The 15,470-nt window shown below is 38.0% G+C and overlaps 1 protein-coding gene across 3 annotated transcripts in view; it reads right to left on the bottom strand.

Annotated features, from left to right (window-relative positions):
• The window catches only part of BABAM2 (BRISC and BRCA1 A complex member 2), a 177,508-nt gene that overhangs the window by 74,057 nt on the left and 87,981 nt on the right, over window positions 1–15,470 (bottom strand). For all 3 annotated transcript variants that reach the window (XM_075749045.1, XM_075749046.1, XM_075749044.1), the window contains exon 7: window positions 8,014–8,123. In XM_075749045.1, the coding sequence (XP_075605160.1) occupies window positions 8,014–8,123 (110 nt within the window). The remainder of the gene's footprint in view (window positions 1–8,013; window positions 8,124–15,470) is intronic.

The following is a 15,470-nucleotide window of genomic DNA, read 5'->3' as shown; positions in this document are numbered from 1 at the left end:
GCCGAAACGCCAACAACAGGAACGTGGTTCCTAGTGGGTACTGCCGGCTCTCCCCAGTTGCGGGGGGAAGATGATGACGGAGGCAATCAAAACTGAGGTCTTTCACATACCACTTAATTCTGCGTTTCACGTGTTTTAGAGGTTTTATCTGAAAACCCTTAACTCTTCACTTCCAAGAGGTCAGAGATTTGTATCTATTGAACACGACCATCTGGAAGCAAGCATTAACCAGTAGCTGACTTTTTGTTCACCATTTTAAATAATAAAATACGAAAAGTCTGAAGACAACACTATAACGTGCAGTTCGCAATTAGAGTGAAGTTCTCTGAAAACAAATGACTTAGTCGCCATATTGAGAAAGCAAACCAGATATCCCAAATATGTAAAAATCAGCTTCAGCAAAGTGTACTCTGTTAAAAGATGATATCACGTTCTGTAGTGGTGGGTTTGGATTTACATCAAGAACAGGGAAAAAATACCCACGCGGCAAGAAAAGTGGGTTCAAAGTGTACTCGAGGAAATTTGAATTTTCATAACTGTTGAGTAAATGTGCCTTTCTATACTCACTGCATTTGCTGCCAAGACAAATTCTAATTAACTCATTGTAAGTACTGTTTGTCAGTTTTGGTAATTAATACCCAGTTAAAATGGATACAGTTGAACAGCTAAAGCTCAACTTCGAGCTTCAAGAAAAACCCTCCATGACCTGCTCATGTGATTACATTTAAGGATAAATTGGCAGAAGTTTCAGACTTGTCAGATAATTTTTAAATTTGATGCAGTCAGTAACTTTGAAGTACTTTTATTCTGCAAGAGCTATTTCATTCCAAAGAGACAGTCTGTGGAATTAAGCACATTTAACAGCAGAGAAACTACTGCTTCAATTGTGATTTCCCAGCAACTCTGTATTTAATTGTTGTTTTTTCAAGTAGTATTTAACAACAGCACATTATCCATCAAGCCACAATTAACTTAGTCCTAGACAAACTCCAAGTTAAGTTTCCCTACATATAAATTTTACATTTCAGGTAGGACCTTGATTTTCTCATTGCATTTTCAAGAAACACCCAGTTAGGATCTTTTTAGGTTCACATTTAACCCCAGTTACCAGACTCTCCTACTTGCTCTACTACTGCCATATCACAAGCCGGGGGGGGGGGGGGGGGGGGGGAAGAGAAAAAAAGACACTTGTTTCAAATTTCTCTGGTCAGCCTAACTAATTTTATGGAAAACATTTCAAAGAGTTCAAGCTGGCCCTACAGTTAGCCCACAGTGCTTTCAAACAAAAGGTCCTACATAAAAAGTCCAAAAGATTCCTATTAATTCCTAGGTATGAAAAAAATCCTGCCACCTGTGACAGACACAGTTCAGTACTAACATGGATTGATTCTGTTCAGCAGGCTTCCTTTCTCCTACAAAAGTATTTCAGGAAAGGAAGATGAAATTTGCTGTGTGTGCTCTAACGTCTTGGGGAAATACCTGAGAAAGGCACTTCAGTACTGCACCAGGGATGTCAGAATGGCGAGAAAAACATCCAACGACCACCCAGACCGTAAGAGCAACATAGGCAATAACAAAGCCAAAAACATTTGATGTATGAAAAGTAAGAGTTTTTGTAAAAGTAAAATTAATTTCAGCAGCAAAGTAAACACAATCTAAGAAAACAATTTTTAAAAAAATTCCTATTGCAAATACTGGGGAAGATTTCAAACGTACTAAGTGCTGGCCTAGCTAGTAACTGAGATGACAGTAATTTTCAGTGTCATTGCCAGAATTAGTTTTGACTAATTAAAAGTCCTTCTGACAATCTCACTGTACAAAGATACAAGTCTAAACATATGGGCAACAGTAAAGAACCAAGAACACCTTTATGAATAATACTGTCTGATGTCCTAAAGAAAAACTACTTCGTTCCCTTTTTCCTTCATTATCACTCTTTGTAGGAGGGTAAACACAACTAGAAGCAGCGATACCACAGTAAAAATGCTGAGGAGGATATTTTAGAAGAGTACAGCTTTACAACGGTTCTTAGAAATGCCTGTTTTGAAACAGGGATTATGACAATGAAACATAGTATACTCATAGCCTATGACAACATAACATGAACCAGTATTGTATATTTAATTAGGGTATCCTGAAATAAACCATATGTACACAAGTGAAAAAATGCAACACCTTAATGGAAAGATTTGTATCCAAAGGAAACAAATATGTTTATTGAAATGTGTAGATCATTCCACTCTAGTCAGAAGTACGTAGAGGAATGGAGTTGGAGAGGGCTGTCTTGAATCACATTTCTGTTTTCTTTTGTAATTTCTTATTAGGTCAATTTTCTACACTTATTTTTCTACTATACAAGAAAATCATTTAAGGGTTAAGTACTTGATGTATCACGTAAAAACACTCCCTCCACCATCAGGTTACAGAACCTTATGCACACAGGCTGACACTGTGAGAGGAATCTGACAGAACCTCCAGGAAGACACAAACCCTTCCCAAGGTTCAACTCTTAAGTTCTGCTCTGAGACACGAGGCGATGCTGAGCTCTGGATTGCCACAAAGCGTATGCCAGACCAAAAACTGCCCCTTATCTCCTAGACAGAGAAACTGGTACCTCATCACCTAGCAACAAAATCAGTCCCACCAAAGTGCCGCAAGTATTTCATGCCTTGATTAGGTCTAATTGCTTAGTCTCTTAAGTGAAAGAAAACCATCTTAAAATTCTCACTAACTGAACCATTTAAGTACAGCATTAACACATCCAGCATTAAAGCACCATTTAGATGATGGACACATAATCTTAGTTCTTCTACAAGTATTTTCACTAATTGTTCTGTGTCAGCTTCTGAAAAAAAAAAAAAAAAAGAAACAGCTGGTACAGTTGAACACCCAGGATAGAAGTACAAGTCAATCTGTTTTGACTGTCAATCCCAATCTACCCTGATCTCTTCTGAAGCCATCAACAGGCCATCAAAAGGTGGTTGCAGCAAAACAGATGGGTTTTTTTTAGGATACAGGAAGAGTTGCAAAACAGAGCTACACTGGAAATCAGGCTACAGTTTCAGAAGATTTGTACGATGGAGACACGGCACATAGAGCAGGCAGGAGATATCAGTGACTCACTGGCCAAGCACTGCGTAGAGACATGACCAAACTAGGCTTAACGGAAGAGAAAGCCTTGCAAAGCAGCAGTCATTCCTGCCTCCCATGTAGGCAAAGATGCTCTGGAATTTGAAGTAGTCATGGACGGTCTTGGCTGTCTGCTAACAATTCTACCAAAACCATTGACTCGGATGAATAAGCACATTTTAATATGCCAAACAGAAGCCCTTCTAACTTCTGTCTTCTACAAAGACAGACATATAAAAAGCTTAATAACATGACCACTCATTTAAAGACTGTGCATTCATAATCATTCTGAAACAGCAGGCTTCAACCGGTGATGTGCACTCAGCAGTAAGGCATGCCAACTTTAAAGGTGAAGCCCTTCACAGCACCCCTGCATCTCAAACATAGCGAGAGGCAGTACCTGGCAGCAAATGGATAATATTCTATGGTTTTCCTCCTCCCACTCCCAGCAGAAAGGACAGGTAAAAGATAGGAAACACCTTAAAGCAAATACATGTGTTTAATTTTCTCTTCCTTTCTTTTTTCCATCAGTGAAAAACATACAGAAACATGCAAAGTCTAAGAGTTCAGACCAGGTTCTTGTTATTCTCCTCTGCCCGTATGAGAAGGTTAAATGCAGTCACCGAACTCTGCATACCACCCTCAGTCACGAAGAACCCTCTGGCACAGCTCCCAGACCAATAAAAAACCACCATTTCAGTCCCCAAAGCATGGAGCCTGATCCATTTAAGCAAAACAAGTTCTACTGACAGCTGGTTTTCTTAGCATATTCACGTCCGCGTATTTATCAGAGAAAAGCCCTCCAGGACGACAGTGTTTATTGCAGGATTATTTCTGTGAATCCAGGGAACACAGCATTCACTAAGCAACAGTGTTTCTACTCTTTTATCTTTTTTTCTAAAAATGTGAACCAAGACAAACCCATTTTTATTTTCTTTAGCATGGACTAATCATGGAGGAAAAAAATACATAAAATTTTCTTTTTTTTTTTTTAAACCTTCTGATCCACATTTGTGTAGTACGCTGACACACATTTTAAGCATTAATATAGAAGTTAGCTGTCCAATCTCGCACTGACTCCTTGGTTTTAGAGTCTAGCGACTTTTAACTAATGGAAACCGAAGATCTGATTGATATTTTTATTACAGATTTCCTTTCCATACAAATATCTAGTATACCGTCACTAGAAAGATAACTTTGAGCAAGCAAGATGCTTTCTACCGACAGGTTAAGAGACATTATGAACAACGCATGGAAATGCGACAGAGGTGTAAAGGATAAATATCCCAGCAGCTCCTCAGGGTGCAGAGGAGCGCAGAAGCAGCCTCAGAAGACGTCTGTGCCTACCTAGCAGCAGGAGGAGGTCAGGTGGATGAGCAAGTGAGGCACCTCAGGAACCGACACTGCTCAGCTCTCTCACCCTCTCCCCAAAGCAGAGCAGGCATCAGCGGGGGATGAAGAGCATCCTGTGGTCAGTCCCAAGCCCTGAGGCGGGAGGAGCAGCAGGACGAGCGGGAGGCACACACTCATGGATGCTGACAACCACCATCCTCTCAAGTTGGGTGGTCAGTCTGTGGGGTCTCCCAGCTTACCGCTTCCTCTAGAAGTGTGCAGACATTTGTTTTTATGATACTACAGTTACGATGGTAGTTTTTAAACAAAACAAATATCATAAATGTCCCACGCTTCCTTTAAACAATCTAATTTTTGAAATCATTAAAAGCAACTGTTATTGGCCTTTATCTGCTTATTGTTGCAGTGCAATAAAGAATAAGAAGAATTCTTAACATTATAAAATGAAAGCTTTTTTAAGTGATTGATTTCAAATTAAGGCAACATTAACTAGAAATTGCTGTTAATGTGTTTTGAACAATTAGTATTTAAAGGAACACTTTTAAATTACCAAGTTTTAATGAAAGAATTAAACCAGGTATAGTTATGAATAATTATTGCTGAGATTTTTATAAACTAACACAAATGCTTCCCACCCCCAAGTGTGGGGTTGGGCTTTTTTACTGTAAGAACTGGACTTGACACTCTTGCAGCCAGACACCACACCACGCAAGTCAATGGAACACCAATATTGACTCAATATTCCACAATACTGCTCTACTATATTTTAATCCCCTGCTTTATTATCTGAGCTTTTTCAAACCAACCGAGGTACTAACATCTTAGCCCCCAACCATAAAAAGTGGACATTTCCCTCATTTTGCAAATCTCTCTTCCAGAGTCTATGACAAAGAACAGTCAAAGTCTTACTAGTGTTATGTTTACCATCCATCTAAAAATACAGCAAACGTGCTTTACAATAACCCTTCAAAGCAAAAACACTATATTCATATCGCCAGGGCTCAAATTCGCTGACAAGATCTGTGGGTACATATCATTTTTAGAAAATGCAATGTGGGAATGCGTGCTTATGTGGTAGAGCACAAAAGCAATGAAATCTCTTGGGAAAGCAGGAGATAACTCACGTTACACAAAGAGGCCCTTTGCTCTCTTTTCTCTACAAAGCTGAAATGTTTCTGTCTGAAAATGTTTTTTCATATGTCAGGAAAATGTTTGCTCGTTCTTCCTAAGGTGAGCAGAGTTTAGTATTAGCAAAATAATTGTGGGAATTTGGTATTTTTCCTGTTTTGTTGAGTACTTGGGAATGTTATGTTGGGAACTGTCAACTACTACTTACTCCACCTCAAAATTTGCTGCATAAAAAATACACTGGTAATTTGCTTACATGGCTTTTGTAGATGCAATTACTGTTAGCAGCAGGAAAGAACTTTTATAAGCAGAACACAATTCAAATGTAACATGCCATGGCCTCAAGTCATTAAACTAATCCTCAGGGCTTCTTGAGGCTTTTTGTACTTTTGGCAAAAAGTATAAAGAAGTACACATTGTTGCTTCAGTTCCCAAACATTGGAAAGTTAAATATCTGGACTGTCAGCCTCTGCTAAACAGAGCAGAGATTGGTTTTGGGAAAGAATAAGAGACAACTATAGCTTTGTTATTAAAATGCAATTGAACAAACATCGAAAACATACATTTTTTCATGGCACATAAAAAGTAGCTAGTAGAATAAAGGAAGGTGCAATGGCTCGCAAGCAACTCTGGTATTATGGGTCACCAGTATCCAGATACTGTGATGAATACCTTACAAACACATGAGGACAGAATGAGTTGTATGAGTGAAGTATCTCAACTTTGACACACAGATAACTTGAACAAGGTGTGGCATCGAACTCCAGGGTTTACTGGCATGATTTTAACATGACTTCATAAGCTATAAATGACAAAGCCATAAATATGTCAGACATGTCAGATATGTACTAACACCACCCAAATATCTTTCTGCTATATTGCTCTACATCACACATCTAAAATCAGATATTGTTTAGGGCACTGACAGAAAATGCAATACTTTTAAGAACACAAAGTGTTCCTTTGTATTGCTATTCTGCTTGGTATCAAGAGGTTAACATCTTTCTAAAGATACTATCGAAAGTGGGAAAATAAGCAATGTATTTATTAGCACGTGGGTCATTTAGGCAGATGTACCTGAGTGGCCTGAAATACACTTAAGAAGCAACACGTGACTGGAGCTGAAAATACAATGGAAACTAGTGACAGCCCATTTGCTTTTAACAGCAGCTGAGCAGAAGAGTCCTTTGGAACACAGAAGGACAATTATATGCTTGACTACAACTATTCCCTCAGCTAATGTTGACAAAAAGTAGTGAATTGATAAAAAATACGAAAATGTAAAAGCTGCTAAATATATTGTGCAGGTGTTTGCGTGCGCATGTATAACCTACGTTTGCTTAAATAAAATATCTGGGAAGTCTTACGCCTTTAGCTAAATCAAATCTTGTTTTTTGTTTTTTAAATTGCAACCATGAGTTTGTCCAGACCAATGCCCTGTTGAGCAAAATGTCAAGATACTGTGTTCACTCACTCACATAAACTTTATCACTGAGTTATTATAAAACTGTGGTAGTCAGCATTTCCCATCTTTTCTTCTCTACCCAGAAGTGTCATCACCAGTTCTGAGGAAAGTCAATGCAGCATTACAACCACAAAAACAAAGCATCACTGAAACAATGCTAGACCAGCTTGACTGTTGTATACCTGAACAGTCTAATGCAGTTACTTTTTTGAAGCAGACATTACAAGACTGAAATACTGAGGGGAAGGAGGAGTGTTAAGACATTCTTAATTCCAGAAATGGAAGAAGAGAAATTTAATGCAAGTAGACTGATTTCTAATCCTCACCCTTCCATTTTCGGAGTAGCAATTCATTTCTCAGCAAATCTGTTTGCGAAGTGGTAAACAGCTCAGTAAGGATCAACAATCTTAAAATGAAATATTCTGATATTCTCCTGAATAAAGTAACTTACTAAAGTTGCAAATTCCTAAAACACAGTTAATAAAGCCCTTTAGCTTCTACAATAATGCTGTATTCAAATGTACATTGTTTATACAGAGAACTTATCTTCCCAAAAGAAAAAGAAATTAAAGATTTCCCCACCAAGAAAGCTATCAGTATGCTGTACCATAGGAGGCACTCAAAATATACTGCTACAGGAAAACACAGCATAGTTTTCATGGATGATGATGCTACAAGAATATCACATGTACCCAGTTATGACTTTTCTTCATCCATATGTGATCCAGCCATTGACACAGAACTAGCTGAAAGCAGATCTGTCATTTCTCCACCACACACCCCCTTGCAGTAATCATTATGACTTTAAGCAATTTAAAGCAATTTAAAGCAATAGCAGGTTATCACCTAACCAACATTTCTCACATATATCAGGGAAAAATGGAAAAGTTTGGAGATGAAATAGAACAAATACTCCAGAAAAAAATGGTCTCACTCACTGTTCAATACGCGGGGAGAGATACAGCTTAGGAAAAACTTGGGTAGCTTCTGCATCCTCAAAACTAACGGAGAGAAGTGCAACATCTTCCCCAGGATCTTCATTCACATCCTGTACGTAAAAAGGCAAATAACAAACTGAGTACTTATAAGCTTACAGATAACAACTAACAAGTCAAATACCAATTTATTTAGGAGATGCTTAAGTGAGGAATCTAAAGTGTAACCATTGAAAAATAGGTTGCAAATTTATTCTTACTATATTAGTACTTAAAAGATATTCTGCTTAATTTCCTTTAACGTATCAAAATAGAATTACTTTGCTAGCAAGTGTATAATAGCGTAGCTCTTCTTCAATTAGCTGAACTACATACTTCAGTAAAGATGCAGATTTAATTTCTAAGAATTCTTGGTTCAACACTAATATCAGATGCAAATGCCAAAGAATTTTTAAAAATGTTACAGTATCACTGAGTTATGACCTCAGATTTTATATTTGTTATTTTTCAAAGTAGTATATGGTCTGAAATTTCTGCTGTACTCAACTCCCACTTCTCTTGTGGATGAAAAACGTTTTTGAGATCAGAAATTTGTATCGAGGAGTCACTGTCCCCAAGTTTCCTGCAAATTAAACCCATGCACTCCTTTCAGCAAAGATTGCATGCTCTATAAAAACTACTGTAAGAAAAATAAAACCCATGCTAAATACCACGACAATCAATCTTAATGCATTCACAGTTTAAGCTTTCTTTGTATCAGAACAATCAGCTACAGTTTTGGGATCAGGTAGAACAAATTGTTTCTGGTTAGGACCTGACATCTCTCCAATTCATAAATCACACACAGTACGAAAACATATTTCTGCTACACACAACTTCATTTAAGCTCTTGCCCTCTTCTGGCTCAAAAGCAATGAGTAGTGCAGTCACCTTCATTGACAGCAAGTAACATGGTGCCACTTGCTGCTCACAAAGAAGTCCTTTAACGTGTTTGTGCATATGTACATAGCAACTTGCCAAGATGCGTTTGTTTTTATCCGTTTTGGAAAAATATGAGAGGAAATAGATAACCCAGCAGATATGTGCTCAAAGCAGGATCAACATGGTGCAGTGTGCCCTGGTATGCTCTGTCCCGCAAGCAGCTGTGAGGAAGGAACATGCAAACCACTTAAACATTGTTAGGAGATCCTGCCCTATCTGGGTAGGGGGGAAAAAAAAAAAAAAAGTGACTGCTGAGAGGTTTCAGCAAGACAATCTCGTGCCATTTGAAGCTTTGGCAGGACTGAAACTGTTAACGTCCAGAGAGACCAGCTGCATACCAGCCATTACGTGCAGAACACAACATGCCAAGAAACTTAGTGATAAGCTGCAGGGAAGAATGGGTCTTAAAAAACCCCAATTGTCTTAGATGAAAAATGAGACAGAGCTGACTGTGTTTTCTTAAATTCTGCCTTGGTGTGCAGCTCACTTCTGACAGCTGAAAGAAAATGTACTCTTAGAAATGCCTAAAAAAACAGTCACGAGCACATATGGCTGGAAACCAGAACACGGTTTTAACCTGAAGTTGCAGGACGACACTCCATAGGAGTGGTGAGGACAAAAATTAGCTGCTGTCCTGTTGGAATATGATCAGTTTATGGATGGGATTATATGACATTGTTGCCTGTAACAACAACGGACAGGATTCTGCGACCCACAATGTTCCCTTCAGTGTTACGTTTCCAAGCGGTGCTATCATCTACAGCAGAAGTACCAGCACAGATGATTACAAAACCTTTTTCAACAAGACAAACAACTCCCCCAAAATACCCAAGAGTGCAATCCCCTCCCAACCTTTTCCTCAGTATTTCATATATTTTCCTCATTAAGGAAAAAATTCAAATAAGGAACAGCTTTCACTCCTGAAGCCGAGTATGGCATTAACTGGCTTTTTCTCATTAATTTGCTAATTGTCAATCAAATGAAAAGAGCTATTAAGAGAGATTAAGCAGTAATGCTAATGATTTAAAAGATTCTATTTTAATGGGCACTCTTCAAGAGATGACAAGTACATATAACACGTTCATTCGTGTACATATACAGTTCTTCCGAGACCATATTCTTTTGTTTCCAATTCTTTCCAAATAATTTGTTTTTACAGAATAGAACCTACATGCATTTTACAAGCTACATGGACAAAACCATATGTATTTAATCTTGAATCTAGTGTTAGTACTTAAATTGATGTGCACACACAGATTGACAGTATGCGTAAAACCAGGTTCTAGAATACCATCCAGGTGCTTACTGATAAAAGAATCAAAACAGGGCAAAAAACCCCAAACAACCGCAAAACAGATCAGGTGAACACCACTCCAGCATCCATTAACCCATACAGTAATATTACATTATATTCTCTACACTCACTAGTGGCTTCATGTCAGGGGAAAAGAAACCTAAAACAACCCATGCAACAACATAAATCATCACGGTATCTTTGCATGTTAAACTGCAACAAGCTGATGTGTGCAGAAGAGCAATAAACCGAGACGTGATATTTTTCATTTACAAAAATAATGCACAACAAACACTACTGCAACTACTGTTGCCAGCACAGCACTACATTACGTTCATACAGCTACTGTCCAATGCAAGTTTGAGTACAGAAATTTGCATTCTTCTGTAACTACCACTTTTCAAATGGATGCGTATTTTTGGCTCACATACCTGGGAAATGAAAATTGTAACTTAAAAAAACATGCAAAAAATCAGCATTCCTGTAGGTTTTAAAAAGATGTAATGCAGTGACACCATGAAGTTGCTCAACCTTACTGCTCAGGTGGCCACAGATTCATGATGAGGTCCCTTTGTATGCAACACCATACTCTTTATTCCTCTCAGACTTTGGTACTTTTATTTATGCAAGAATCTGCTTGGTGGAACTGCATTCAACCCTAGTATGTCTGTTACAACTGCCGTTTATAAAACTAAACCAAAACCACATGTCAAAGATAAACTGTGGAAAGCATTTCAACTAATAGACCTTTTTGATGTTGTCTGTGCCAGTCACAACTTAACTCCTTCAGTGATCTCTCTCCTGCTCATCTCTACAAACCTGTTAGTGACTAGGTGAGATGATGGATCCTTATATTACCAGCAATGACATTTCCCCAGAACAGCGGCTGAGATCCTTCCATTAAACAAAAGCGTCCAAAGGCAAACGTTATTTTAACGCTTCTTATCAAACTCTGCCCGGGCAGCGTCTTCCCCTTTCTGATTTCTGCGAGCGTATTTTTCTCAAAGAACAGGCCAGATTTAAACAGAGCAGCAAAGCAAAAGTCACCTCTATTTTTATTTTTCAGTTGGCTTCAAAACAGAGAGTGACATCCAATTGCTTTGGCAATATTATTCCCTTTTAAGAAAAAAAGAGGCTGATGAACTAAAGTCACAACACATTTTTTTAATATTTAAGTAGCCATGTTCCTTCTCATAATCTGTATTTAACTCACAACACTTAATGTTAGAGGATTTTTACTTAAAAAGTAATTTTCTATTTAATAAAAACTGATTTCATAAAAATTAAGAATGGCAATTTTCTATAAACGTTAGCATCCAAGGTTAGAACTGCCATGTTAAAGAACCATTTTATACTTACAGAACTTTTTCCACAAAGACTGTACCGAAGGTATTATTAAAATGAACTTCCACTGAACGGAGAGCACATCCTGGGCCACAGGAATTTTGAGGTTTAAAAACTGAATGTTTGTAAAAGTTTGAAAGCGTTAGTTAAGCATTTGATAATGCACACCTATTAGTTATTCCACAACAGTGTCACGCTTGATAATAAAAACCCCAAACCTCTAACATACTGCAATGTAAAAGATTCAACACAGATTTTCATGGTGTCTTTCTGCCATCTCACTATCACGTATTTCTTTTTTAAAAAAATAGTATTTCCCTCATTTCAGAAAATGCCCATTCAAATCAAACAGGAAAAAAAAATGGATACACCATTTAAGACTGAAAATAAATAGTTTTCTTTCTCCAGAACTGCAAGGGGTTTCCTATGTTTACAGAATACTTTGTACAGTGTGGATTGATCCTTGACTGAATCTCCAAAGTGCTGTGGAAATGCAAAATATACATAGTAAAGCCCTGTGGTGAGAAAGGAACAAAATAGTAATAATAAAAACCAAAAAGATTTTCAAGTCATAGGCTTTTTTCCACTGCAGAGACCTTCAAGCAACAACTTACAAGAATAAATAAAACTTCTCACAACAAAAAGCATAAAGAGAAGGCTCATGGTATTTTATTCTATTCTTAGCCAGTGCAGATGAAAGGTTCATTAAGTATGCGTTTTTGAAACACAAGATTAAGAGGCAATGTGAAAACACAAATGCAGCACAGAACTGATGAAAAAGGAAGTTTGAGAGCATTTAGAATTTTTTTTTTTCCTCAAAAAAAACTTCAGGAGAAGACTTCAGGTATCACAAGATTCCAAAGTAACAATTAGAAGTAGGATTTTAAGTTTATCAGCACTGTCTCAACAACCACTGTTAGTTTTCATTCATATCAGTCTAAATTTACATTCAAATGCACGCTTCAATGTTTACAGCTACTCCCTTTGCAAAATACTTAATCTTTTTACAAAGTTAGTAAGAGCTGTTTATGAAAATTGTCCTCAAAACCACTTTAAATACACTATCCAAACGGCATTGTTTTCTCGTATCCTACCTACTGTAATTGAAAACTGGGAATTTACTGGAACTGACAATTTATTATGAGTCAGATGGTTGATAGCCAGTCCAACCAAAACATCTGCTCCGCACAGTCACAACTGCTATAACCCATTTCCTCTTGTGCCTGGAGTCCAACCAAGTTGTACATTGCAGTTCCTTTTCCTTAAAGATGCAGACTCTGGAAAATCGGTTACTACCTTTTCTTAGTTATCGGCAAAGCATTGCCTCGCAACTTCTGATTAGAGCATTCTTTCAAGAGGAGGTATTTCTCTATTTGGCATGCAAGTGTGATTTCCTGCACCAAACAAAACGCATACAGCAGTAAGCAACTGCAGGGTTATCCCAGGCAGCGGCAGGACCTGCCTTTCCATGGAAGACCTGAGAGGTAGGGGGCACGAGACTGGGGGAAAAGACCCTGCAATGGGACGACGTATAAGTCGAGGACCTGGGAATAGGAATCAGATTTAGTGACATGAACTGTAAATCAAACATGAAAGGAAAAGAAATTTAGAATTCGGTAGAAAGGATGGGAAAGGATGTGTGGGAAGAGTATTGGCATGCTTTGGGAAGGACAAGCAGCTTCTGGCCTGGGGGATGGCAGGAAATGAGACAAGGGAGCAGGACTTCTGGTAGGGCTGCTAAGTTTGTACCATAAGTATAAACAGCAATTGGTTTGGGGATAAAAGTGAGGTAAGGAAGAGCACGCAAACTGCTCAACCTACTGGACGTTCCTTTGGGTAAGGAGATGCCACACAGATGTTGCAGAAGCCTCCAAACTGTACGGTCAGGCCAAATCTGCTTCAGGAGGTTCCCAGTCCCAGCTGATCATTCTTATCGCGTCCTGCAGGTTTCTGACCTCTCGGCTCTCACAACTGCTCAATAACTGTCTTTGTGGTATGACGGTAATTGAGGGGATGGAAACCTCCAGCAAATGGGGAGGGGAAGGGATTGTTTAAAATAATGTAAGTAAAGGATAAACCCAGTTTACAACTTGTGTGATGTTATGAAAGTTGGGAGGGAAGGTGGAATAGAAAGGCAGAATATGGATGAGAACATGGAGGACCGAGTCAGCATTGAACTTAGCATCTGCAGCCATGTTATGACAAGTGGAATTATTTTAACAGACACTTACTTGATTGTGGTACCTCTCAGCCCTACCAAGTTAGTCAGCCTCACAGAAGCCGAGTGTGAAATTTATATTTCAGGATCCTTTCTGGAGAAAAAAAAAGTCTCCAGAGGAGAAATACATGAGAATAACATGCATTCACAAAGGTAATTTATCTTAGGGTCAAAATTAACCTATGTAATTTTGCATGGTACATACCTGTAATGGAACCATTCTTATCAACAACTCATCAGAGAAATAAACAACAGAGTATATTTTTAAAACTAAAATATGAGTTGCAGCAGGGAAGACTACACAATACTGTTTAGTTCATTAGTACTAATGGGCTACTTGTATCACAACAGTTAGCAAAATTTGGTCTCTTCCCTCCAAATGACAGGATGCACTAACGTGAAAAACAACTGTCAAATAAAGCACAAGCCGCTTGTACCCTTACTGTGTAGCCAGCTTTGAGACAAGCAGTTACATGTTATCCCAACATTTTCTACATTGAACAATTTTTTTAAATAAAAAAACCCTAAGTATAAAGCAGGCTACGGATTGTGAAGTGGCAAATGAGACTGAGAAATCTGCTTCACTCTAGGGAGAATATGTAATTATTCCAGGAAATTCTTTCTCCTGTCTTCCAGGAAACCCACCAGGTCTGATCGAGGAGTGCTGATTCTTTAAATAGGATCTTTAATGAAAACAAAGGCAGTTACCTTGCGTGCACTGCCCACAGCGTTGCAGCGATCCAAATGCAGCCCCTCTCCCAAGGTAACACAGCACAACACTCACCTCACTCTGGGCAAAGAGCTTGTTTGAGCCCAGCACAATCGCTATTTTAAAAGTCACGTGAAAATCGTAGTCTGGGAACAACTTTGCAGAATCTGAAGAGCTTACTTCTAGGACAAGATACTGAGTTTTCTTCATTAAAACAAATTTAAATAAATATCTACTAAATATTAAAAAAGTATCAGCAAGACCTCGAAGTATACCATTAGGCATCAATCACTGAACATGAAAACTAACAGTATTTTCTTTAAGGGTGAGTAACATCCCAGGGTTTTGTTTTGTTTTCAGACTTTCAGATAGAAACATATTGTTCTTCTCTAAGACAAAAACTTGAGATCTGTCTTGCCTATGCCATTTTCTTTTATTATGGTCATGGTAATTTACCCCTACTTTCGCAATATAAGTGACTGTCAGAGTTAGGTAAAGAATGCTGTGAGGAAAAGTGTAAGAAAAAACAAATGGTTAAAAAGAAAGAACAACATTCTTGTCCATGAAAATACATGTTAGATTCACAACTTTCAAGATTAATATCGTTTAAGTGGATAAAAGTTAATGTATTTTGACAGCAGAAAAAGTTGTGGTGACACTTTCACCACAACAATACTGTTTGATTAGGTCTGAAAAAGCCCATCTCAGAAAATGAGGCAGATTTCTTCAAAGGTCAAAACCACGTTTTGAAAAGATTGGGAGTCTAATTTGTAATAAATAATCTAGGTGTGGCACAGTCTAAAATTAGTATTGGGTGCAGTCTAAAATTAATACTTCTGAATGGATTCCAAGTAAGCTAAAATGCATATAAAATTAATATATAGAAACAAGAGATACAAAGTACATTCCATCAT

The sequence above is a fragment of the Balearica regulorum genome, chromosome 3 (genome assembly GCF_011004875.1).
Source record: "Balearica regulorum gibbericeps isolate bBalReg1 chromosome 3, bBalReg1.pri, whole genome shotgun sequence".
Taxonomy (NCBI): domain Eukaryota; kingdom Metazoa; phylum Chordata; class Aves; order Gruiformes; family Gruidae; genus Balearica; species Balearica regulorum.
Note: the sequence above shows the minus strand (reverse complement) of the source record. Positions and strands in the feature narration are given on the sequence as shown.